We start from the raw sequence: 27,500 nt of genomic DNA, 5'->3' as shown, positions 1-27,500 counted from the left end.
TGTAATTTCCCAGTTATTTTTGCATGGCTTCCAGAATACTTTAGCTTATTTTAGGGTGAAATTCTTTCTTAAATTCTTCCTTAAAGTCTTTGGTCTCTTCGTAACTGCATTGTTAGAAGCTCTGACTCTATATATTCTTTTCATGACCTAAGAAAGACTTCAATGTTCTTTAATGCGTCACGGAATATTTAAAATAATTACCTATATGAATGCACTTGTAAGTGTAAAACTGAAAAGCGACGATAGGTAATGAAATAATGTTGAATTAACTACGAAACAAAAAAAACAACAACATGTTTATCGTTATTATGGTTGTACGCAGCGTGTAATAAACTACGAATCCCAGCATCCCTCGCGGTCCAGTCTCCTCTAGAGCCACGTCAGCCTACGTCACCTCCGCGCCTGCGCTGCTTCCTCCATCTTTTCCCGAGCAACGGACAAATAGAGGCAGAAAAAAGGAGTAAAAAAAGCATCTTTGACAGCGACAGGAAAGGTGGACGTGTTCGCGTGAGTGACAGGACTCCAGGAGGAACCTAGTATCTCGACTGAAGGGCCACAGACGAGCGCCACGGACACGGTTGTACGCGGAGCTACGAGTCATCTTTCCGAGCAGGAAGAAACACATCCACACCGGAAACCATGAACCCCGAATAGTAAGTTCGTCGTTTCACCAGCTTTAACATTTTCACCGAGACGGTCGTGTTGTGTTTGTTTCTCGAGGGTAACCGTGTGGATGAGTCGCTGTTAGCCGCGGTGGCTACAGCTAGCAGGGCGCGGACAGTTCCTTTAATGTCTCGCCCTGACGTCACCTGACAGGTCGACTTTTGAAAACAAACACCAGTGTCTGGAACCTTCCATGTCACTTTTTATTGGTGCTGTTTCTCTTATTATCCTGGGTTTACTCCGTGTACTCCCCCCAGCTCGGCCAGAGTTAATCGTATGCAAATCTCTTAAAGACGTATCGTGAGTCGTCAGGTGACACCGCAGCAGATGTTTGTTGTCGCTCACCTGAAACCAGAGCACTCACCTGCCACAGAATACACCTGTGGAGACGACACACTGTCCATCTGTGGAGGAAACGAAACGATTCTAAATATATCGACACATTTTTTTTACGTATTTACTGAACCAATTTATTTATTTTTAAACATTTTTTATTTTTAATCAGGCATATTTACGGAGCCCCTGATTTTATATCTGGGGAAAAATTGCAATATATTTGTATTTTTGTCAAACTGTAAATAGTAATTGATTTATATAATAATATATTATACAACAATTATTATCAAACATGACGATTCTAGTGATACAAGTATCACTTTCCTTTAATATATATTAAGAAAGATATCATAACCTGTTTCTGGTCAACGTCCTTAATAATACTAAGTCAATATTTTAGGTGCAATCTTTTGGTTAAAGCTTAAAATGTCATAACATGCCTGAATGTAAGTAAGTAAGTAATTTTTATTTGTATAGCGCTTTTCCAGACCAGGGTCATAAAGCGCTTAAACATCAAAACAATATTCAATAAAGTATATACTTTAAAGGTCAAGATAAAACTGATAACACAACAGGAGTTCCAGAAAATCAAGGAAAAGCCTGAACAAATAAAAACGTCTTAAGATGTTTCTTAAAGGAGTCGGTAGATAAACTGTTACAATAATCCAGGCTAGAAAACACAAACACATGGATTATAAGATCCAGATCATGTTGTGACAACATTTTCCTAAGTTTAGAGATTTTTCTCAGTTGAAGGAAACAGTTTCTGGTCAGTTTTCTTCAGTGTTGAACAAGAGACATGTATTTGTCAAATACAACACAATATGTTGATTTAAGTCTCTTACATGAATGAACATTGAATGTTGGATCTTGGTTTTACTCATCAGTGTGTGTCTCTATGTACAAAACTTTCTTTTAATGAAGATATTAACACTGGAATATGATCTTAAGCTCCGCCCACAGTAAACACTTTGTTTTTCTTGAGAATAGATCTAGTTTAACATAACCACACCCACTCTGCCGTGTGTCACTGTGTGTCATTAATCCCGGGATGTCTCCACCTCCAGGGGACTCGTTGTATAAACAAGCGTGATTACAGCTGGATGGAGGAGTGAAGCCACTTTTATGTCACAATCGACTCTCATAACCTCTCGTTCGCCCAGATTTCAGAGCAACTTTATAAAGTAATAAGTTCAAAACATGGATGAGGGAGTTGCTGCATCTTGCGATGTTTGGCGAGGGAATTATGTAGAGTAAAAACGTACTACTTATATTCTTAAATTATCAACTCGGCGACGTGTTCTACGTCCTCAGTATTGTTGTTAAGTGCTGACGAAAGCAACGTGAACGCACTGGATCGGGGAATCAAGCGCTCTGGCAGCTTCCACATACCTATAGTATCTACTGGGAAAACAATCATAAACATTAATACATGTCACATCTGGTAAGAAAGTGAGAAAGATGTTCCGTCAAATGTCCCAGATATATTCCTAAATCTACTTATTTCTCTTTAAAATGGATGATCACGTTGATGAAGGAGAGTAATCCCCGTACAATAGCATTGGTTGATTAATTCTAAAATAATGAGTTTGTCTTGAAAACAATTTAATATAATAATATAAAATGATCCACAATTGACAGACTTATCAAACACATGGTCCCACATCTTGAAGGAATGAGTCAGCCGGTCCCTTTGAATCCTTCTGTCCTTGTTCAACGTTAAAACCAGCAGCATAATAGAATAACAGATGCGTACTGTCTCCTTAAAGTAAACCAAATGTAACTGTTTTGAGATGAGATAAGATATTTGTCCGACAGCGAGGACATTTGGGTGTTCACAGATGAAAAATAAAAAATATGACATATAACATTAAAGTAATTTATTTTAACAAAAGTTCATAATTATTGTATATATAGAGTGATATAGGTCAGAACATAAGTCAGATGTAAACGATTATATCTGATCTTAATGTTATTTAGATCTACTTATTTATCATAAATATGATTTAGCATACATACTCATCATGTTAAGACTTGGAGTAAAAATAAATAAATAATAGTAGTAATGATAATATGCCAATAATAAACAAGAATTATAAAAATCAAAACAATACAATTGACACTGTAATTAAAATAATGACTAATGTCAGAAACTTATTGTCAGTGTTGAAAACACAACCTGGGATTTTTTTGTGTGTGAAATACATCAACAAGAGTCTGGTACACATACTACAGAAGTACCGAAGTGGAGGGGGGAGGAATTATTTCCTTCGATCTATGTTCTTTATTCTTTCACTTCGTTATCCCTTGACCTTTGTTCTTTTATTTGCACGTTGTTCGTGTTTTTATGAAACCATCTTCTGCTGTGAACTGGAAACGCGACGGTAAAGGTTACTCATTATGTTTTGCATCCAAGTCAACACTTTGACCTCGAAGGTGATGAATGACTCTTTCAGGTCCTGTTTAACTTCTGTTAAACATTTAAACTATTCGCATGTTTAACCAACTCTCGAATCAACCTCTGTAACACTCTTTACCATAGGATAGTAAAAGTATGTGAGCAAGTTTCACTCTCCGATGAAGTTAAATATTTCAACCTGCAACATGTTTTTACAACAACACGCAGCAACCACAGGTACAGATGTGCTATTATTAACTCCTTACTGCTTTTAATACCATTTCAGGTCCACTGTTCAAGTCCGTGTTTGTGCAGGAGGCGCACACATGTGTGCGTGTTATTCAGCTTTGCTATTCGACTTTCAACCGAGTCCAAGACGTGTCAGCGGCTGTTATCTTGTGGTGTAGTTTCCATCAGTTTATCTATAACGCTTTGTTTCTCGTACAAATAAGTCGATAAATCAACACGTTTAAGTGATAAGCTGAAAAACAGACCCTGTAATTGTTTTTATTTAATGTTTCTTTACAATAAATCCCTTCATGTCACAACAAGCTACACGCATGTCATCAGCAGAGGTCACCAGAGTTCACATTGTTATGAAAGTGTGTGTTGAATCCAGAGCTGCCGCCGTCGGCCTGTGTTGTCGCCCGATCAAGTGTCGCCGAGACTCGGGCTTCAGGTTCTAGTGACACAACAACAAGGACGTTGGGCAATTCTCTCCAGCTGCTCGTGCTGTGTCAGGTTCATGCGCTGTTTTCCTCTCAGCCATTGGGTGGGTCCGGCGTGGGAGGGTCTTCTTCCAACTCGAAGGGAACATCAACATCAGTCAATTCTGAGAAGTGTTTTCAGGAATGATTCTGAACACCTGTGTGTGTTGACCTACTGCCACAGATTATTATTTAAAAACATGATATGAAAACAAGTGATTTAATTCTATCAAAAGTTATTCTTTCGATAACTAAAAATAAATTGTTTTTGAAATGCAGTGAATGAAAACATTTTCTTTCTCACCTTCTATTTATTATCAGTTCTCATTTATCTGCCCTTGTTTTTCTCAGTTCAGTTGATTTTTATTCTCTTTGTGGCCTTCTTGTCATTAAAAGGTTTCTTTCTCTTTCCTCTCCGTTCTTTGAACTCCTTGTTTCCTCCTCATGTGTTTTTTTGTTTTTACTGCGTTCTTGCATTCTTATACAAATCTTTGCTCTAAAGTGGCCAAAAAACAAAACAATCAAAACGACTTCCACCATCATCTACTTTATGAAACACTATTTTCGAATGATGCAAGTTGTGTACTTACTTTTGTTTGTGAGCCTTGTTGTTATAAAGCTTGAGAAATCATCTTCTTGGCAGAGGTATGTGCTGTCGCGGTGCTTATCTAGATGTACATTATTCATTAGAGTATTAGGTTAAGCACCACAGTGGTTCTATTTCAACAGTTGTATAAAGCAGTTTGAATGATCATTTTCTCATCTTCTTCCAGCGACTACCTGTTTAAGCTACTGTTGATCGGAGACTCTGGAGTCGGGAAATCCTGTCTTTTGCTCCGCTTCGCAGTGAGTAATTTGCTCAAATCTGAGAAGGAAAAAAAACAGGTTTTCATTTCAGTTGTACTGTGGGTGTGACTGAGTGCTCGTGTCTTCTTCTGCCCTTTCTTCTGCAGGATGACACCTACACAGAGAGCTACATCAGCACCATCGGGGTGGACTTTAAGATTCGCACCATTGAGCTGGATGGCAAAACCATCAAACTGCAGATTGTAAGTAAACATGTTAGTGCTCTGAGGATTGTTGATGCCACAATAATTGAGAAAATATAGTATAGTTGAATGTATGGAAGGAACAGGAATATATTTATCTTGAACATCCTCAACATTGATATGGTGGACTGTAAGGCCCTAATACTTTTATGATAGATGGATGGATGGATAAATAGACAAACCGAAAGATGGGTGCGTTATTCTTGTGAATAACTTTGAAGTTGTGTAGCCATGAGTGATTTGTCTAAATGACAAACTCCATTCCCTTAAACCTTTTAAAAAATATAACATTAAACCTCTCCCACGATCCATAGCAGACACATAAAGACCAGATAAACCGTTTTAATCACTCTTTCAACCATTTAAATGGATCTTTTTAATACATCTATGAAGTTTTTACTGCTGGCCTGTCAGAGTTATTTTGGATGCTCGTACCTTCCTTGTGTATCATGACTTCAGAAAACAAAGCAGAAGCGATATTTGGCTTTTTAACCGTTCGAATCATTTCATCAGTTGGTAGCAACCAAATTCATCAGCTTTTTGGAACAACCGTGTTATCGTTCTTACAACAGCTGCGTCTGATCCGTCTTCTAAACCTATAGGATGATGGGAAAAGGGTTTTCAAAAAAACTCTATTATGCATGACCTTTCCAACACGTGAAAGCAGTGATGACTCACACACAACGTCATAACTGAAATTTCTTTGATGGAACCAGGTGATGAGTAAGTATTAAGGGATGGACCAGTTAAAGTACTGCCAACAAGTCAAAACGACAGCAGGAATGCAACCCTTTCAAAGAGATTCATAACTGCCATTGTAAACATGAATTGACCCGTTGAATAAAAGGGAAACTCTTTAACTGAGTAACTGGTTTTTGGCGATATTATAGACTTCTGTTCTGCCTGTGCCTCTTTCAAGACGCATCTTAAGACGTTTTTATTTGTTCAGGCTTTTCCTTGATTCTCTCGAACTCCTGTGTTGTTCTCAGTTTTATCTTGACCTTTAAAGTATATACTTTATTGAATATTGTTTTGACTGTTTAAGTGCTTTGTGACCCTGGTCTGGAAAAGCGCTATATAAATACAAATTACTTACTTACTTACTTACTTACTATGGGTGAGAGTAAAACTACGACTGATTATCACTTCACTTTGATTTTCTTTAACTGCACCAGTCTCAAGAACTTATCAATATTTTTTAAAATATTCATAAGAAAATCCCTGCTGTACACCACGCTGCTGCTCACCATGACAGGTCGTGTTTAAAACTACAACATATCATCCATTAAAGCGTTAAATTCAAACAGTTGTGGAATGTTTTTGTACGATCAGCTCCAGCCAGACCTGAAGTGTGAGCACGACTGGCAGAAATGTTGTTTAAAACCACATTCTCTTCTGCTCTCGTACTTTCAAGTCCTCAAATAGAACCTTCTCTGTAATGTCCCTCTTACGACGACATCGTTGATATTTTTAGTTCCTCAGCCTCGTGATGAAAGTGTGACGTCCGTCTGTACCTTCTTCTTGTCTTAGTGGGACACTGCAGGTCAGGAGCGCTTCCGCACCATCACCTCCAGCTATTATCGCGGAGCTCACGGCATCATCGTCGTCTACGATGTGACGGATCAGGTGAGTCGGCCTTTTTTTGTGGTCCCACGACTTTCCTTGAGATTTTGGTGGAACTGACCTGAAGTATGACCTTCTGAATGACCTCACAACTATCTAGGACAACTGTGCTGTGTCTCAAATCGCATACTTCTCTTAGTATACTAGAAGTTAGTATGCATCAGGATAGTGTACGTACTAACTAGTAACTAATTCTCCACAGATAGTATGTCTCAAATCGCATACTTCTCTTAGTATACTAGAAGTTAGTATGCATCAGGATAGTGTACGTACTAACTAGTAACTAATGCTCCACAGATAGTATGTCTCAAATCGCATACTTCTCTTAGTATACTAGAAGTTAGTATCATCAGGATAGTGTACGTACTAACTAGTAACTAATTCTCCACAGATAGTATGTCTCAAATCACATACTTCTCTTAGTATACTAGAAGTTAGTATGCATCAGGATAGTGTACGTACTAACTAGTAACTAATTCTCCACAGATAGTATGTCTCAAATCGCATACTTCTCTTAGTATACTAGAAGTTAGTATGCATCAGGATAGTGTACGTACTAACTAGTAACTAATTCTCCACAGATAGTATGTCTCAAATCGCATACTTCTCTTAGTATACTAGAAGTTAGTATGCATCAGGATAGTGTACGTACTAACTAGTAACTAATCCTCCACAGATAGTATGTCTCAAATCAAACTCTGCTGCTACGCACTAACAGGAAATAACGCGACAGCTTCTTCTTCTACTACTATTTAACGATGGTTTCAACCAGCTGTAGGAACACTAGCGACACCTGCTGGCAGCACGTTTTGCAAGTTTGGAAAAAATAAAGAAAAAATATGAGAAGCGAAATATTCGCGAGATATTTAAGTTGGTATCAGCATCGAAGACGTGTCATCCTTCTGCTGCCGAAAATACACCTGTAAGTGTATATATATATATATATATATATATATATATATGACGTAACTTCCATTTACAACGTCACTAAGATGGAGCCGTTTAGTGTAGATAGTGTCCATCGATCCATACTCAGTTTTGTTGGCATTTTAGTGAAAATTTAGTTTTCATGGCGCACTAATTTCGCATACTAAGAATTGAGACGCACTTACGCACTAAAAATACTAACTTTGAGTACGCTAGTATGCGATTTGAGACACAGCACTGGTCTCCTTTTGTGTGGCCTGTGAGAGCGTTAAAATGAAAAGTCAAATTTGAAGCCATTCTTAATCACTGTTTGCTAGTATCGTGATAGATATCAACACTATTTGAGTTAGTATTACTCACTGAGTCTCAGGTATTACTCCGCCAGGCTCCACATTATAACTCTGGCTTCACAGTACAACGTCAGGTTCCTTATTACGAAACCACACGTCATTTATTGGGCCTTATAATTCTCATAATATGGTAAAGTGGTTCTCCAGAGGGACAAACGTTCCACATCGTCCTCTCCTGTTTTAGCTGTAGCCTCATTACAGTTGTTGGTGTTCCTGGGACGTCACAATCCATCATCTTACATACTTTATGGGGGAGGTCTGGACCAACACTGGTCCACAACTAATGGGTGTCCTGGTACTGTTGCAGGAGTCTTACAACAACGTTAAGCAGTGGCTTCAGGAAATCGACCGCTACGCCAGCGAAAATGTCAACAAGCTCCTGGTGGGCAACAAGTGCGATCTGACCACCAAGAAAGTGGTGGACTACACTACAGCTAAGGTGAACCCCCGACAGGACCAGTGTACGAAGGGTGGTCTTTAACCTTGTTTCCCCCCCTCAGGAGTTCGCCGACTCTCTGGCCATCCCCTTCCTGGAGACCAGTGCCAAGAACGCCACCAACGTAGAGCAGGCCTTCATGACCATGGCGGCAGAGATCAAGAAGCGGATGGGGCCCGGGGCCACCGCTGGGGGGGACAAGCCCAACTTGAAAATCGACAGCACCCCCGTCCGGCAGTCAGGGGGCGGCTGCTGCTAAGAAGACCACCACCGACTCCACCGTCCCCGCTCTTTACCTCCCTCGCTCCTTCCATAGATTAACTTTCACGTCCCACCCCGGCTTTCCAAGTCCCGCTCCTCAACACAGTCTGGATCACCCGGCCAGGTGCGCAGGTGTCCGAGACCAGGTTCAAGGGACTCGCTAACAGAGGAACTTCATCCACCGAGACTTCAGGCCTCTGTCCAAGACGACGAAAAGGTACCAGACTTGTTGGAGATGGACTCGTCGGCTCCGATGACGAGGATCATCTCGACAGTACGTGGTGGCAGAGGTCTGAACCGTCCACTTCTCCTCATCTCTGTCCCAGTCACACTCTTGAAGGCATCTGCAAATCCAGGTATCGAAGAAAAGGTCCTTCGAAGACACTGTCGTCCTGTGATTAGTTCTTTCACGGCCCTCTGGCCAGAGGGTTCCAGCTCCAGTGGATGGAATCGAAATCTCTCGAAATCCAAATCCAATGTAGAGTTGACGGTTCTTTCTCCACACTAGAGATACTTCTGTTGTTCCTTCTCTTCTTTCTTTCAGTTACTTCTGCATGTTGTTCAGTTCAGCAGCTGTCGGGTCCTCTTGACCTCTGGCTCGTGTGCTAGAAGAAGTAGTCTACACTTTGGACCCTGGATTTAGAGGCTTAAACTCCTATAACCCCCTATTTTTGTCTTCACAAGTTCCTCATCTTCTGCAAAAACCTTCCTGGTCCTCTGATCCACTCTTGCCTTAGACTGGCAAAGCTACTGGATTGTACCACAAACGTACACGGCCTTCAAATCCTGCCGCTCCTCTTGGGCAGCAATGGTCACATGATCATCATCATATTGCAAGTGAAGAATCCGTTGGTGTTCGTGGAACCTTCCGCAGGGAGAACCTGAGAAATAATTTGTCGTATGTTCATCTAAACACCTGCAGCCCTCGGTCCTCGTCGACGTCTACTGAAGCATATTTAGCATGATGCTTGTTAGCAGAGGAGGCTGTTGGGCTCGGGCGGGGGGGTCTGCTCATCTAAATCTCTTCTTCCACATGTTTGGGTCTAAGAACTTAACTCCACCATTTTAAGACCTTCAGAAGCTGAATGTTAATGTCAAAGTCCGCGTGTCGACTGATTAAAATACATGTTGGAAATGTAAAAAAAAAAAATCAAATGATTATCGTTGCTCTTCTATTTTCAGTCTCACAGATGACGTGCGCTAGTGAATGGGATGTTCTGACTAGATACAGAGGTCGTGACCTCTGCAGATCCACAACTGACCCCGAGTCAGTTCGATGTTGGTGAAACTTCTTTAATCTTGAAAACGAACTTTTGTGCGCGTCGTCTCTTTAAATCTGCTTCAATAATCTGATGGTTTGTTTGGAATTGTTGTGTGTGTGGAATTCCTTCAGAGGCTTTCATGGAAGCTGTGTTTTTGTAGAAGCATTTATAATAAAACTAGACGCATAGTTTCATGTCACACCTTTTTATTGTCTTGCCACATTTAACTTTAGCGACGTCAAAAACAAATATGCGATAAGATAAATGTCTTTTAGGATGATTTTAGTACGTCTGTGCCCCAAAACTGTTGCTGACAGGGCCAAGTACCACGCCTTGCAGAACCCCTTCAATCGGGAGAATGTCACACGATTTCTTTGCCTTGGTTTTTTTTTTTTTTAAGAGTATTTTTCTGGAAACTTCACTTCACCGGGAGATTAGGGGCGGCTTCGAGGTCCAGGCTCGAGTCCGGTACGTGTCCAACATTCCTCCGAGAAGGAATCCGAAGCGATCGTGTGGAAAAAAAACGCAAAGAACTTCCTCTGAGCCACGCTTTACTACTTAGAACTGGAACCGTGCTTTTGATCCGTGCTCACGTCTTCTGTGCTCCTCTTGAGTTTTCTCCACTCGAGCCAGTCTCCGGGACTGACTGGTCCTGGTTTCTCCGACCGGTATGAATTCCCGACTTCTTGCTTCGTCGATGAGAAACCTCAGTATTGTTGGAAGGGGAGGAAGAGACACTGTTCAATGTTTTTTTTGTTTTTATTTTCAGCAACAATTCTTGTAGAAGGAGCTGCAGCTGCTCATGTGTGTCATGAACAGTTTCAGACACAAGGTGGCGTCCTAGCGTCACTCCGGTGTCGAGTAAACCAAGTGTTCTTTCACTCATCCTTGATGTTCAACACTTTTCAAATTATTATTTTTTTTGCTTGATGTTTGATTGTACTGGGTGTGAAGGAGGTAAACGAAGGGGTGTTTTATTTCTTAATGTGTGATTGTTGTTTTGATTTGTGTGGATTCTTTGGGGTGAAGGACTCACGTGGTTCACATGTTTGTCTCGAGGCACCGGACGCGACCCAACGCTCTCCTGTCGCTCTTTTCTATTCTGCTTGTTCACTCTGGTGCCCTGCTGAGTTTGATCGTTGTTCTTCTGTACATATTATAAATATATATATAATAAAACGCTGGAAAAAAAGCTGCACGAAAGTTTTTATTTTGAAACGCCTGCTGCCAAAATGATCTTTTATGAAAAGAGACAAAACTCTTGATTTCCCTCAGGAAATGAAAATGAACAAATTGATTATAATGGATTTGTTTCCAAAACTTCCACCAGGTTTGATGAGAACAAAAGGGCGATAATGAGGCGTCCACAAGGATTCGCCTCCTGCCCTGTAATAGTCCATGAAGCCTTTCTGAGCCACGACTGTCAACAAGCTCTCGGAGTAGATCTTCACTCGGGTCTCCTGAGGGATTTCGGCTCATTCTTCTATTGCAAATGGTTCCAGCGGGTCCGAATGACGGTGTGTCCGAGCTGGAACGTTCACCTTCAGCACCTGCCACGGATTCTTAACAGGCCTGAGGTCTGGGCTCTGTGGGTCTCCAGGACCTTGGTTTTGGTATCCTTCAGGAACTGTTGGACCAATTTCAGGTTTGTGCTTCGATTTATCGTCTTGTTGGACGACCCAGCGACGACTTAAGCATAGAATTGACTGATTTCTGCAGATTTATTCAGTAAGTAAGTAAAAGTTATTTGTAAAGCTCCTTTCTCGGACCAGGGTCACAAAGCGCTTGAACAATAAAAAACAATACACAGTTAAAAAAAACCCAGACATTTTAAAAACTCATTGGTCAAGACAACACAGAGACACAACACAACAGCCCCAAGAGCACAAATCAAAATGTTTTCAGATGTTTCTTGAAGGAGTCAGTAGATCATCAAACACAGATGTTTCTTGAAGGAGTCAGTAGATCATCAAACACAGATGTTTCTTGAAGGAGTCAGTAGATCATCAAACACAGATGTTTCTTGAAGGAGTCAGTAGATCATAAAACACAGATGTTTCTTGAAGGACTCAGTAGATCATCAAACACAGAGATGTTTCTTGAAGGAGTCAGTAGATCATCAAACACAGATGTTTCTTGAAGGAGTCAGTAGATCATCAAACACAGATGTTTCTTGAAGGAGTCAGTAGATCATCAAACACAGATGTTTCTTGAAGGAGTCAGTAGATCATCAAACACAGATGTTTCTTGAAGGAGTCAGTAGATCATCAAACACAGATGTTTCTTGAAGGAGTCAGTAGATCATCAAACACAGATGTTTCTTGAAGGACTCAGTAGATCATCAAACACAGAGATGTTTCTTGAAGGAGTCAGTAGATCATCAAACACAGATGTTTCTTGAAGGAGTCAGTAGATCATCAAACACAGATGTTTCTTGAAGGACTCAGTAGATCATCAAACACAGATGTTTCTTGAAGGAGTCAGTAGATCATCAAACACAGATGTTTCTTGAAGGAGTCAGTAGATCATCAAACACAGATGTTTCTTGAAGGAGTCAGTAGATCATCAAACACAGATGTTTCTTGAAGGAGTCAGTAGATCATCGAACACAGATGTTTCTTGAAGGAGTCAGTAGATCATCAAACACACATGTTTCTTGAAGGAGTCAGTAGATCATCAAACACAGATGTTTCTTGAAGGAGTCAGTAGATCATCAAACACACATGTTTCTTGAAGGAGTCAGTAGATCATCAAACACAGATGTTTCTTGAAGGAGTCAGTAGATCATCAAACACACATGTTTCTTGAAGGAGTCAGTAGATCATCAAACACAGAGTTGTTTCTTGAAGGAGTCAGTAGATCATCAAACACAGATGTTTCTTGAAGGAGTCAGTAGATCATCAAACACAGATGTTTCTTGAAGGAGTCAGTAGATCATCAAACACAGATGTTTCTTGAAGGAGTCAGTAGATCATCAAACACAGAGTTGTTTCTTGAAGGAGTCAGTAGATCATCAAACACAGATGTTTCTTGAAGGAGTCAGTAGATCATCAAACACAGATGTTTCTTGAAGGAGTCAGTAGATCATCAAACACACAGATGTTTCTTGAAGGAGTCAGTAGATCATCAAACACAGAGATGGTTCCAAAGCTTAGGAGCAACAGTCTGGAAGGATTTCTCTCCTCTGGTCCGGAAGTTCAGGAACCATCAGTAGATTCTGATCCACAGACCTCAGAGCCCGAGCTGGGGTATAAGTCTGGATCAGATCACTGATGGAAGGTCTGACCATGAATAGATCTGAAAGTAAGAACCAGAATTTTAAAATGATCCTGAAAGAAACTGGCAGCCAGTGAAGAGTTTGAAGGAGAAATGTAAGTTCTTCTACTAGAGCGGCTCAGAATTCTCACTGCAGAGTTTTGTATGAACTGCAGGCGAGAAGATCCTTCTTGTTAAGTCACCACTGTTACAATAGTCCAAACGAGAAGATGCAAACGCATGGATAATAAGATCCAGTATAGAGATTTTTCTCAGTTGAAAACAGTTTTTTGAAGGCCTCTCACTTTCTTTGCCAAACATACGCCACATCCATTTGCCCAAACAGTTCCAGTTTAGTCTCATCAGACCACAGACTTCAGAAACTCATCTTAACGTCTCAAATGTTCGCGAACTAACTTCAGTCCTGCTGTGATGCTCTCTGAATAAAGGGGTTCTTGTTGGACGATGGCCGTGAAAACCACCACAATGAAACATCTACTCCAGGAGAGGTCGGGTCAGCAGAGATCATCCTGGCAGATGTCCAGGGATCTTGCTGACGTCTCTGGAAATCTGCAAGATCCTGGTGACTGAGGACGAGAGGATACAGTCGACTCCAGCTGCTTTTAAAGCTGAGGTTTGGACGTATATTAGTTTCAAAACAAATAGATTAAAAAAACAAGAGTAAAAAGGGGGGATTTGTGAGGTGAAGGAGGACAAACACACTGACAATTACAAGTTGAGCCTCAAAGAAAGAAAAAACATTATATCTATATATATATCAATAATACAGTTTGATACGATCTAACTTTAAAAAATGTCATTTAAATGTAAGCGTTGATCATTACGTCTGTTTAATAAAGTTATTTATTTTCTTTTGAAGGCTGATTGTTATGAAAGAGAGTCTTTTGAAAATAGAGACACTGTGTCACGATACATTATCAAATTATCGTGAGAAAAATTACATGAGAATCTTTTTAAGTTTGTTTTTTGAATCAAAGTGAAAATAATTATAAAGTCATTGTTTTGATCGCGATGACTTTTTTATTTAATCATTGCACTTATGGCTAAAACACACAAACACGCTTTTTTTTAAATGCGATCTAATATAAACAATAATATAATAATAGATGGTTATTTATTTACAGAGAAAAGTATCTTCTGTTGAAACATGGGATGTTTTTAGATGATATAATATTTTGCTAATATTTAAGTAAAAAAAAGCTTGAAGATATAAAGAGGTTTTAATGTGCTGTTCCTGGATCCTTTCCTCTTCTCCTCCTACTCCTCCTTCTCCTCCGGGTACTCTCCTACTCCTCCTTCTCCTCCTTCTCCTCCTTCTCCTCCTTTTCGTCCTTCTCCTCCCGGTACTCTCCTTCTCCTCTTCTCCTCTTCTCCTCTTCTCCTCCTTCTCCTCTTCTCCTCTTCTCCTCCTTCTCCTCCTTCTCCTCTTCTCCTCTTCTCCTCCTTCTCCTCCTTCTCCTCTTCTCCTCCTTCTCCTGCTTCTCCTCCTTCTCCTCCTTCTCTTCCTTCTCCTCCTTCTCTTCCTTCTCTTCCTTCTCCTCCTTTTCCTCCTTCTCTTCCTTCTCCTCTTCTCCTCCTTCTATTCCTTCTCCTCTTCTCCTCCTTCTCCTCCTTCTCCTCCTTCTCTTCCTTCTCCTCTTCTCCTCCTTCTCCTCGTCTCCTCCTTCTCCTCCTTCTCTTCCTTCTCCTCCTTCTCCTCCTTCTCCTCCTTCTCCTCCTTCTCTTCCTTCTCCTCCTTCTCTTCCTTCTCCTCTTCTCCTCCTTCTCCTCCTTCTCTTCCTTCTCCTCCTTCTCCTCCTTCTCCTACTTCTCTTCCTTCTCCTCTTCTCCTCCTTCTCCTCCTTCTCCTCCTTCTCTTCCTTCTCCTCTTCTCCTCCTTCTCTTCCTTCTCCTCCTTCTCTTCCTTCTCCTCTTCTCCTCCTTCTCCTCCTTCTCTTCCTTCTCCTCTTCTCCTCCTTCTCTTCCTTCTCCTCCTTCTCCTCCTTCTCCTCCTTCTCTTCCTTCTCCTCTTCTCCTCCTTCTCCTCCTTCTCCTCCAGGTACTCTCCTTGTGTTAGTAGAGTGAGTCACTCTCACGTGTGAGCGTCATAAATGTTTGATGTCTCTGACTGTGTTGATCCTCAGATCTGATGTTTCCTCCGTGAGAAAATATATTGAGTTTAAAAACACATTAAAGATAGTACAACATCAGGTTAAGGATATATTTGTAGTATTGTGGAGTACTTGACTCTGGTGTTGTCATAGTGTAGTAACAAGTATATATGTGTAGTATTGTGGAGTACTTGACTCTGGTGTTGTGATAGTGTAGTAACAAGTATATATGTGTAGTATTGTCCAGTACTTGACTCTGGTGTTGTGATAGTGTAGTAACAAGTATATATGTGTAGTATTGTGGAGTACTTGACTCTGGTGTTGTGATAGTGTAGTAACAAGTATATATGTGTAGTATTGTGGAGTACTTGACTCTGGTGTTGTGATAGTGTAGTAACAAGTATATATGTGTAGTATTGTGGAGTACTTGACTCTGGTGTTGTGATAGTGTAGTAACAAGTATATATGTGTAGTATTGTGGAGTACTTGACTCTGGTGTTGTGATAGTGTAGTAACAAGTATATATGTGTAGTATTGTCCAGTACTTGACTCTGGTGTTGTGATAGTGTAGTAACAAGTATATATGTGTAGTATTGTCCAGTACTTGACTCTGGTGTTGTGATAGTGTAGTAACAAGTATATATATGTGTAGTATTGTCCAGTACTTGACTCTGGTGTTGTGATAGTGTAGTAACAAGTATATATGTGTAGTATTGTCCAGTACTTGACTCTGGTGTTGTGATAGTGTAGTAACAAGTATATATGTGTAGTATTGTTCAGTACTTGACTCTGGTGTTGTGATAGTGTAGTAACAAGTATATATGTGTAGTATTGTCCAGTACTTGACTCTGGTGTTGTGATAGTGTAGTAACAAGTATATATGTGTAGTATTGTCCAGTACTTGACTCTGGTGTTGTGATAGTGTAGTAACAAGTATATATGTGTAGTATTGTCCAGTACTTGACTCTGGTGTTGTGATAGTGTAGTAACAAGTATATATGTGTAGTATTGTCCAGTACTTGACTCTGGTGTTGTAGTATTTACAGACCACATGACTCTTGACGAAGTCGTAACTGCTTTCATTTGTTTTCAAACCAAAATATTTACAAAACATCAGCTGCTGGAGTCCAATGTATCCTCTTGTTCCCAGTCATCGCCGAGTTCTTAACAAATGTCGTGAACATTTTGCATGTAAATTGTTCATAAAAAAAAAAAAATCGATACAATATTGTTTTAAAAAAGAACTTGAGGTATTTAAGTGTATTGATGTTTTCTTGCACCTCTTTTAACTAGTACTAACCAAGGCAGTACTACTACTATCAAATCTCTCCAGTCCTCTGCTGTAACAAATCACCCTTTGTTAAGTAATAGTAGCAGCTATAGTACTGTAGTATAAGTCAGTTTATGTAGATTTAATGTATTTTTATGAATTTATACGGCGTTAAAGAAGTAAAAGATGAAAGAATATTTTCAAATGTATTGATGAGTCCATGAGACGCCATGAAAGATAAAAACATTCTTTCCATCGCCGTCTTAAACACCTGCTCCTCTCCCCGGTCTGTAAAACAAGCGCCCCCTCACGCAGGCCCGGGTGGGAACCACGGATTATATATCACCTCGTCAGGAAACGTTGCTCCGGCACAAGAAGAGACTTCCTGACATGGACGTCCAGATTCATGATTCAGGGTCAACAGGAACACGTGATGGGGGGTCACGTGACGCCGTCGCCCCCTCCTGGAGGTGTGACACACGCCCGCCGGTGACCTTGAGTTATTTTTAGCTCCATAGGGGGGCGCTACACTCTCGCCTACGTGACCCTGCAGAGGAGGCGTGTCCACATGCAGGTCGTAATAGTGTTGCTCTGAGCAAGTGTGAGGTGCTGAAGCTAACATGCTAATGCTACGACATTTACAAGCTATCGCTGGTTTAAATGTTTAAACATTTAACAACATTTAGAATGAGTTTTTTTTTAAATAATAAGGTTGTTTTTTTGGAATCATTTAATACTTTTTTTTGATTAATTGAATTCAGCATTTATATATTAATAGGTTGAATAGTTTTAAATTGTTATAATTTAATTTTAATATTTAAAAAAAACAAATAGTTTTGGTAATGTTTTGGTCTTGTCTATAAATATACTAGTGATGGGCTGATGATTGTATCATGAAACAGTTTAAAGCCACTGCGTCATGAAACAGTGTCTTAATTTTAAAAGGCCACTAGATGTCACTCTCTGCTTTAGCATCTTTAGCTCTGATCTACTAAGTAAATGAAGCATCATTTTAAAAGTTAGACTGACATGTAGTGGCCTTTTAAAGGTAAGACACTGTTTCATGACACAGTGGCTTCACGATGAAAGTGTTTCATGACATATTGGCTTCACTATGAAACTGTTTCATGGCACAGTGGCTTCACTATGAAAGTGTTTCATGACATATTGGCTTCACTATGAAACTGTTTCATGACACAGTGACTTCACGATGAAACTGTTTCATGACACAGTGGCTTCACTATGAAAGTGTTTCATGACATATTGGCTTCACTATGAAAGTGTTTCATGACACAGTGACTTCACGATGAAACTGTTTCATGACACAGTGGCTTCACTATGAAACTGTTTCATGACACAGTGACTTCACGATGAAACTGTTTCATGACACAGTGACTTCACTATGAAACTGTTTCATGACACAGTGGCTTCACTATGAAACTGTTTCATGACACAGTGGCTTCACGATGAAACTGTTTCATGACACAGTGGCTTCACTATGAAACTGTTTCATGACACAGTGACTTCACGATGAAACTGTTTCATGACACAGTGGCTTCACGATGAAACTGTTTCATGACACAGTGGCTTCACTATGAAACTGTTTCATGACACAGTGACTTCACGATGAAACTGTTTCATGACACAGTGGCTTCACGATGAAACTGTTTCATGACACAGTGGCTTCACTATGAAACTGTTTCATGACACAGTGACTTCACGATGAAACTGTTTCATAACACAGTGGCTTCACTATGAAACTGTTTCATGACACAGTGACTTCACTATGAAACTGTTTCATGACACAGTGGCTTCACTATGAAACTGTTTCATGACACCGTGGCTTCACTATGAAACTGTTTCATGACACAGTGGCTTCACTATGAAACTGTTTCATGACACAGTGGCTTCACTATGAAACTGTCTCATGAGGCCTCATTGATACATCTCTAGTATAAACTATTATACATTTTTATATAGAAAATAAAAGGCTATGAATAAAAAAATATTGAATTAAAAAATGCATTTTCATTATTAGAATTATTACATTAAAATATTAAACTCTATGTTTCTTTCTTTATTTTTGAAAATATTTCGATCTTTTTATTCAATTATTCGATAAAAAACAAAATCCAACCTTTAATATAGAAAACGATTGAATCTAATGATTTAAAAAACTTCAATGCAGCAAAAACAACATCCAATTTTCTTTTAACTTTCAACATTTAAAATGTTTAATGTAACCTGTGAATATTCTGATGCCACTGATATACTTTCATAATAAGATGACAAAATGTAAAATTGAATTTAAAACATATTTCGTAACTTTTGTGATGCATTTCCTGAAGAACAAAGGCTCGTCACGCGGATCCTCATCTCAACACAGTTTATTTACAGTGTCATCGTTACACAAGTGTCACTCTTGCATCTCACTTCCTGTTCAACAGTCAGTTTCCTGTTCGTGCTCCACGCGTTCAGTCTTTGACAAGCAGCTCCTCCTCCTCCCGCGCGGGGGGGCCCTCAGTCCACGGGCCCCTGGAAGATGAGTTTGATGTGGCCCTGCTCGCCCGTCAACCAGGTGCCGCAGAAGGGGCAGGCGGCGTGGAAGGCGTGCGTGCCGTGCGGCAGCGGGATCTGACTCCAGCCCACCACTGTCTTTTCCGAGCACACGTGGCCGCAGGGGCAGAAGGCGTGGGTGGGGGGCCCGGCGTCCAGGTACAGACCCCCCTCGCAGCCCAGCCACAGCGGCACGTAGGGCCCCACGCGCCGGCACATGGGACACTCCCTCTCTCCGGTGCTGGCCGGCGCCGTGCCCCCGGGACCAGCGGGGGTCTTCTCCTTCCGGTAGCCCCAGTTGTGGTAGCCGTGCACGTGGCCGCAGTTGACGTAGACCCAGGGCTGCTTCTTGTCCACGATCTCCCGCTGGGCCAGACTGGGGAAGGCCAGGGTGTTGAAACCCACCGGGCACTGGGGCCGCGCCGCGTTCAGTTCCTGCCGAAGGGACTCCAGCTGTTTGAGGGTGGGGGTGTGGCGCAGTCCGGCGGGGGTCCGCCACAGCAAGGTGGCGCCGCATAGATCAATCAGGGAGCCGTCCTGGAGGGTGTTGGACTCGTTCTCCACCTGCAGAGGGAAACAGAATCACTTAAACATCTCAGTAACTTATCCGTTACTTATCAGTTACTTATCCGTTACTTATCAGTTACTTATCCGTTACTTATCCGTTACTTATCACTTACTTATCACTTAAACATCTCAGTTACTTATCAGTTACTTATCAGTTACTTATCTGTTAATTATCAGTTACTTATCAGTTACTTATCTGTTACTTATCAGTTACTTATCCGTTACTTATCAGTTACTTATCCGTTACTTATCTGTTAATTATCAGTCACTTATCAGTTACTTATCTGTTAATTATCAGTTACTTATCCGTTACTTATCAGTTACTTATCCGTTACTTATCACTTACTTATCACTTAAACATCTCAGTTACTTATCAGTCACTTATCAGTTACTTATCTGTTAATTATCAGTTATTTATCAGTTACTTATCTGTTACTTATCAGTTACTTATCACTTAAACATCTCAGTTACTTATCAGTTAAACATCTCAGTTACTTATCAGTTACTTATCCGTTACTCATCAGTTACTTATCAGTTACTTATCACATAAACATCTCAGTTACTTATCAGTTACTTATCAGTTACTTATCAGTTACTTATCAGTTACTTATCAGTTACTAATAAGTTACTTATCGGCTACTTTTCGGTTACTTATCAGTTACTTATCCGTTACTTATGAGTTACTTATCAGTTACTTATCCGTTACTTATCAGTTACTTATCAGTTACTTATCAGTTACTTATCTGTTACTCATCAGTTACTTATCAGTTACTTATCAGTTACTTATCAGTTACTTATCAGTTACTTATCACTTAAACATCTCAGTTACTTATCCGTTACCTATCACTTACTTATCACTTACTTATCAGTTACTAATAAGTTACTTATCGGCTACTTTTCGGTTACTTATCAGTTACTTATCCGTTACTTATGAGTTACTTATCAGTTACTTATCCGTTACTTATCAGTTACTTATCAGTTACTTATCAGTTACTTATCTGTTACTCATCAGTTACTTATCAGTTACTTATCCGTTACTTATCAGTTACTTATCCGTTACTTATCACTTACTTATCAGTTACTTATCAGTTACCAAAGAAATAGACCCCAGACGTTTATGATAAATATGTTCCTGCTACAGTATGTGGACGAAATACGAACCGGAACTTGTTTTAAACTAAATTATATTGAAAGTTTGACAAGATTATAACTTGAAAGACACATTTCTATGCGTTTGTAAAAAACAAACGAACCCTTTTCAGTTTTAAAATAAGAATCAATAGTTTAATCGCATTTCAAATACATCGGGAATCAACATTTTCTTTAACGCTTGTTCGAACTGTTGGCCCCAGAAAGGAAGAGCCAACACTCGTGCTTTCATCAACCGAAGCTATTTCATGCCATGACCACTAGATGGTGTCAAAGGGCTACCAGTGCAATCCAAGGTTGTGTGGAGGACCAGCTAAAATGATGTTGATTTTGGTTAAACTCTTAACAAAATAACAAGATCTAGTCTCCTAACAATATTTGGTTAAACTCTTAACAAAATAACAAGATCTAGTCTCCTAACAATATTTGGTTAAACTCTTAACAAAATAACAAGATCTAGTCTCCTAACAATATTTGGTTAAACTCTTAACAAAATAACAAGATCTAATCCCCGACACTTATAGTATATTTTCAAGTAAGTAAATATTGATTAATAATAAAGAAAACACATATTACGATGTACAACCTATAGCTTAATATAAACAACTAGCTTTAATATAATATTTAAAATCAAACACATGTATTTATTTTGTTTGTATTTTATTAACAAACCTCAGGTTTATTTAAGTTGTGAACTTTATTTTCTATTTGTTCAACATGACTTTAGCATAAGTTAAGCTGCAAACAAGACAAGTTGTTAATAATAATAATTTAGAAGCTTTTCTTTTTCAACTTGAACTCTTCATGTTTGATTTCTCTTCAACAAATGACATCCTCTCAGAACAAAATGGACGCCCTTTGACCTTAAGCCAGGGAAGATAAAAGTCCATCTTTAACACTTTTATCCACAGAACGACTCTGGACTGAGCAATATAATCCCAGACAGTATATATATATATATATATATATATATATATATATATATATATATATATATATATAGTTTTGAACATTACTCATTTATACTATTGCAACAGTTTGTTTTCATGTCTAACCAAGAAGGATCTTCTCGCCTGCAGTTCATACAAAACTCTGCAGCCAGAATTCTGAGCCGCTCTAGTAGAAGAACTCACATTTCTCCTTCAAACTCTTCACTGGCTTCCAGTTTCTTTCAGGATCATTTTAAAATTCTGGTTCTTACTTTCAGATCTATTCATGGTCAGACCTTCCATCAGTGATCTGATCCAGACTTACACCCCAGCTCGGGCTCTGAGGTCTGTGGATCAGAATCTACTGATGGTTCCTGAACTTCAGGACCAGAGGAGAGAAATCCTTCCAGACTGTTGCTCCTAAGCTTTGGAACCATCTCTGTGTTTGATGATCTACTGACTCCTTCAAGAAACATCTCTGTGTTTGATGATCTACTGACTCCTTCAAGAAACATCTGTGTTTGATGATCTACTGACTCCTTCAAGAAACATCTGTGTTTGATGATCTGGTGTTGTGATAGTGTAGTAACAAGTATATATGTGTAGTATTGTCCAGTACTTGACTCTGTTGTTGTGATAGTGTAGTAACAAGTATATATGTGTAGTATTGTCCAGTACTTGACTCTGGTGTTGTGATAGTGTAGTAACAAGTATATATGTGTAGTATTGTCCAGTACTTGACTCTGTTGTTGTGATAGTGTAGTAACAAGTATATATGTGTAGTATTGTCCAGTACTTGACTCTGTTGTTGTGATAGTGTAGTAACAAGTATATATGTGTAGTATTGTCCAGTACTTGACTCTGGTGTTGTGATAGTGTAGTAACAAGTATATATGTGTAGTATTGTCCAGTACTTGACTCTGTTGTTGTGATAGTGTAGTAACAAGTATATATGTGTAGTATTGTCCAGTACTTGACTCTGTTGTTGTGATAGTGTAGTAACAAGTATATATGTGTAGTATTGTCCAGTACTTGACTCTGGTGTTGTGATAGTGTAGTAACAAGTATATATGTGTAGTATTGTCCAGTACTTGACTCTGTTGTTGTGATAGTGTAGTAACAAGTATATATGTGTAGTATTGTCCAGTACTTGACTCTGTTGTTGTGATAGTGTAGTAACAAGTATATATGTGTAGTATTGTCCAGTACTTGACTCTGGTGTTGTGATAGTGTAGTAACAAGTATATATGTGTAGTATTGTCCAGTACTTGACTCTGTTGTTGTGATAGTGTAGTAACAAGTATATATGTGTAATATTGTCAAGTACTTGACTCTGTTGTTGTGATAGTGTAGTAACACGTATATATGTGTAGTATTGTCCAGTACTTGACTCTGGTGTTGTGATAGTGTAGTAACAAGTATATATGTGTAGTATTGTCAAGTACTTGACTCTGGTGTTGTGATAGTGTAGTAACAAGTATATATGTGTAGTATTGTCCAGTACTTGACTCTGGTGTTGTGATAGTGTAGTAACGAGTATATATGTGTGATGATACGTTTAAATGATAATGACGCAGTGATGGTTCAAATCTAAACCGGGCTCAAGGGTTCTCGGTCACTGCTCATCATGGCGTGGACGGAAGGATCCGATCAAAGAAAAGGTTATTTTTCTCCTGAAACTTCCGTTTAAACTCGACGAGCTCCAACACGTCGTCCATCAAACATCTGCCCACGTTTCCATCAAACATCTGACCACGACGTTCCTCACCAGTTTCCCTCGCTGCTGGGCCGAGCGCGTCTCCCTCAGGGCGAAGACGTTGCCGCACACCGAGATCTCCCTCCAAACGCCGGGCGCCGGCTCGGCCACGAACTCGCCCGCCGGGTGCATCACCAGCACGCCGTTGGTGGTCAGCCCGTCCATCAGCCCGTCCGACGTCCTCCACTTGGCGGCTCGTTCCTGCAGGAGAGGCAGGTGAAGGTGAGGGCGAGGAGGAAACAGCCGACTCTGCGTTTCTAAATATAGCTCCACACACTCCAAGAATACACTCGTGAGTGAGGTCGCTTCACGTGGCATCAAACTGCAGAATTACGTTTCTTCTGTGATTGTCTGCGAAGAATGGAAGACGTCGAGACGAAGATTTAAAATAGAAACAGACCTGAGGCTGTTCGAGTCGCTGTTATGTAAGAAGACACTTGAATAATTACCTCATGACGGTTGAGAACGTTTTCTTGAGCTCAGGCTTGTATGTTAGTGTAAATAATTCATATGAATCGAATTAATAATAATCATATACTTATAATAATTATTATAATGATCCTAAACTTATAATTCCTAATCAATATGTATTATAAATAATAATACTCTAATAATAATAATAAAAAATGAATCAGTCAGTTCACTATATTGTTAACCTTTGTATTGTCTCAAGGTCAACGTGACCCTAAGGCCACCACCACTGTAAATGTATTCCTGGAAGCCAGGGAGGTCAATCACCTTGACCCAGAGACAACACAAGGGATACCACAGACACATTTGTTTTCAGGCCTTTAGGTCACCTTGACCCAGGGACAACACAAGGGATACCACAAACACATTTGTTTCCAGGCCTTTAGGTCACCTTGACCCAGGGACAACACAAGGGATACTACAAACACATTTGTTTTCAGGCCTTTAGGTCACCTTGACCCAGGGACAACACAAGGGATACTACAAACACATTTGTTTTCAGGCCTTTAGGTCACCTTGACCCAGGGACAACACAAGGGATACCACAAACACATTTGTTTCCAGGCCTTTAGGTCACCTTGACCCAGGGACAACACAAGGGATACCACAGACACATTTGTTTTCAGGCCTTTGGGTCACCTTGACCCAGGGACAACACAAGGGATACCACAGACACATTTGTTTCCAGGCCTTTAGGTCACCTTGACCCAGGGACAACACAAGGGATACTACAAACACATTTGTTTTCAGGCCTTTGGGTCACCTTGACCCAGGGACAACACAAGGGATACCACAGACACATTTGTTTCCAGGCCTTTAGGTCACCTTGACCCAGGGACAACACAAGGGATACTACAAACACATTTGTTTTCAGGCCTTTAGGTCACCTTGACCCAGGGACAACACAAGGGATACCACAGACACATTTGTTTTCAGGCCTTTAGGTCACCTTGACCCAGGGACAACACAAGGGATACCACAAACACATTTGTTTCCAGGCCTTTAGGTCACCTTGACCCAGGGACAACACAAGGGATACCACAGACACATTTGTTTTCAGGCCTTTGGGTCACCTTGACCCAGGGACAACACAAGGGATACCACAGACACATTTGTTTCCAGGCCTTTAGGTCACCTTGACCCAGGGACAACACAAGGGATACCACAAACACATTTGTTTTCAGGCCTTTGGGTCACCTTGACCCAGGGACAACACTAGGGTTAGGAGCTCCGATAGCCTTGAATACTCTGTTGCAGAACACTAAATAAAAGTTAAGTTTAAGTTGTATATATATAAGTGTTGTGTATTGGCAAGTACCTAGTACTACATATCACGATACCAGTACTTGACTCTGGTGTTGTAGTATTTACAGACCACATGACTCTTGACGAAGTCGTAACTGCTTTCATTTGTTTTTAAACCAGCTTTAAAAGCTGCCGGAGTCCGCTGTATCCTCTCGTGCTCAGTCATCGATAGGATCTCCTGGGATACCATTGTCCCCTTCGCAGTGAATGACGTTATGACTGCTGCCACCTAGCGGGCCGGAGGTTTAATTGCAACGCAAAATTAAACAATGAATAAATAAACAATGTTATATCAATACGGTATTTGAGTGTTTTTTTTACCCATAGTATATATTTTTGGCATCTTTATAATTCCAAAGACCTGCGAAGATGCTCAGATACGACTCACCGCTGCAGTTATTGACGAACAAATCTTGTTCGATGGATTGACATCTCTGTCCAGTGACGCTGCTTCTCTTCTCCAGAGCTTCATGTCTCCAGAGCAGGACCAGCTTTTTTTTCTTCACCACGTTATTTGTGGAGCAAATATTTGCCGCTCGCACACAGCAGCTCCGGGCCGAGCGTCAGCGATGTTGTTGCTCGGCTGCCGAGCCTCTCCTGCTGCCCATGAATCTTCAGGATGAAGTCACTCCGTCATAAAAGAGGACTTTTATGGCTTCTGCTCGACCGCCGCGGTTCTTCACGTCATCATGAATATGGATCACGGGTTATTTCTGAAGAGTACTGATGGTCGTGGACCACAGTACGTTTTATCTCGCGCCGCAGAGAAGATCTTCACGACCACAGAAGCTTTATCTTCTTCGGACGACGACGTTTGAAGGTTCAGGAGACAAGAGTACGTCAACGTGGACACAAGCTCAGATGCTTTCAGACACCATTAGATATTTTAGACTGGGATAAGATCCAGTTAGATGGCAGCAGTCATTACCACAACTGAAGGAAGAATAAAATCCTGCGGGATCCTGGTGATGACTGAGGACGAGAGGATACAGTGACTCCAGCAGCTTTTAAAGCATGTTTGGACATATTTTGGTTTGAAAACAAATGAAAGCAGTTATGACTTCATCAAGAGTCATGTGGTCTGTAAATACTACAACACCAGAGTCAAGTACTGGACAATACTACACATATATACGTGTTACTACACTATCACAACACCAGAGTCAAGTACTGGACAATACTACACATATATACTTGTTACTACACTATCACAACACCAGAGTCAAGTACTCAACAATACTACACATATATACTTGTTACTACACTATCACAACACCAGAGTCAAGTACTGGACAATACTACACATATATACTTGTTACTACACTATCACAACACCAGAGTCAAGTACTGGACAATACTACACATATATACTTGTTACTACACTATCACAACACCAGAGTCAAGTACTGGACAATACTACACATATATACTTGTTACTACACTATCACAACACCAGAGTCAAGTACTGGACAATACTACACATATATACTTGTTACTACACTATCACAACATCAGAGTCAAGTACTCAACAATACTACACATATATACTTGTTACTACACTATCACAACACCAGAGTCAAGTACTGGACAATACTACACATATATACTTGTTACTACACTATCACAACACCAGAGTCAAGTACTGGACAATACTACACATATATACTTGTTACTACACTATCACAACACCAGAGTCAAGTACTCAACAATACTACACATATATACTTGTTACTACACTATCACAACACCAGAGTCAAGTACTGGACAATACTACACATATATACTTGTTACTACACTATCACAACACCAGAGTCAAGTACTGGACAATACTACACATATATACTTGTTACTACACTATCACAACACCAGAGTCAAGTACTGGACAATACTACACATATATACTTGTTACTACACTATCACAACACCAGAGTCAAGTACTGGACAATACTACACATATATACTTGTTACTACACTATCACAACACCAGAGTCAAGTACTCAACAATACTACACATATATACTTGTTACTACACTATCACAACACCAGAGTCAAGTACTGGACAATACTACACATATATACTTGTTACTACAATATCACAACACCAGAGTCAAGTACTGGA

The 27,500-nt window shown here is 40.1% G+C and overlaps 3 protein-coding genes across 5 annotated transcripts in view; 2 read left to right on the top strand and 1 right to left on the bottom strand.

Annotated features, from left to right (window-relative positions):
• The window catches only part of LOC148081108 (tyrosine-protein kinase receptor TYRO3), a 23,069-nt gene extending 22,827 nt beyond the window's left edge, over positions 1-242 (top strand). Inside the window, exon 16 of the mRNA XM_087788516.1 lies at positions 1-242. This exon is cut by the window's left edge and continues 521 nt beyond it. The gene's annotated coding sequence lies outside the window, so the exon portion shown is untranslated.
• A 180-nt stretch (positions 243-422) lies between these two features.
• Positions 423-10,206, top strand: rab1ba (zRAB1B, member RAS oncogene family a). Its single transcript, XM_087788517.1, has 6 exons — positions 423-653; positions 4,878-4,950; positions 5,058-5,153; positions 6,684-6,779; positions 8,361-8,492; positions 8,554-10,206. The coding sequence occupies exons 1-6, from the start codon at positions 640-642 to the stop codon at positions 8,746-8,748; spliced, it is 606 nt and encodes a 201-aa protein (XP_087644643.1). The 5' UTR covers positions 423-639; the 3' UTR covers positions 8,749-10,206.
• An 8,813-nt stretch (positions 10,207-19,019) lies between these two features.
• The window catches only part of peli3 (pellino E3 ubiquitin protein ligase family member 3), a 38,000-nt gene continuing 29,519 nt past the window's right edge, over positions 19,020-27,500 (bottom strand). For all 3 annotated transcript variants that reach the window (XM_087788479.1, XM_087788480.1, XM_087788481.1), the window contains exons 6-7: positions 23,618-23,806; positions 19,020-19,768 (exon numbers count right to left, since the gene is read on the bottom strand). In XM_087788479.1, the coding sequence (XP_087644605.1) occupies positions 19,169-19,768; positions 23,618-23,806 (789 nt within the window). In that variant the 3' untranslated portion in view covers positions 19,020-19,168. The remainder of the gene's footprint in view (positions 19,769-23,617; positions 23,807-27,500) is intronic.

The sequence above is a fragment of the Callionymus lyra genome, chromosome 4 (genome assembly GCF_982586985.1).
Source record: "Callionymus lyra chromosome 4, fCalLyr1.hap1.1, whole genome shotgun sequence".
NCBI classification, from domain to species: Eukaryota; Metazoa; Chordata; class Actinopteri; order Syngnathiformes; family Callionymidae; genus Callionymus; species Callionymus lyra.
The sequence above is the reverse complement of the archived record's forward strand: the minus strand, read 5'-3'. Positions and strand labels throughout refer to the sequence as shown.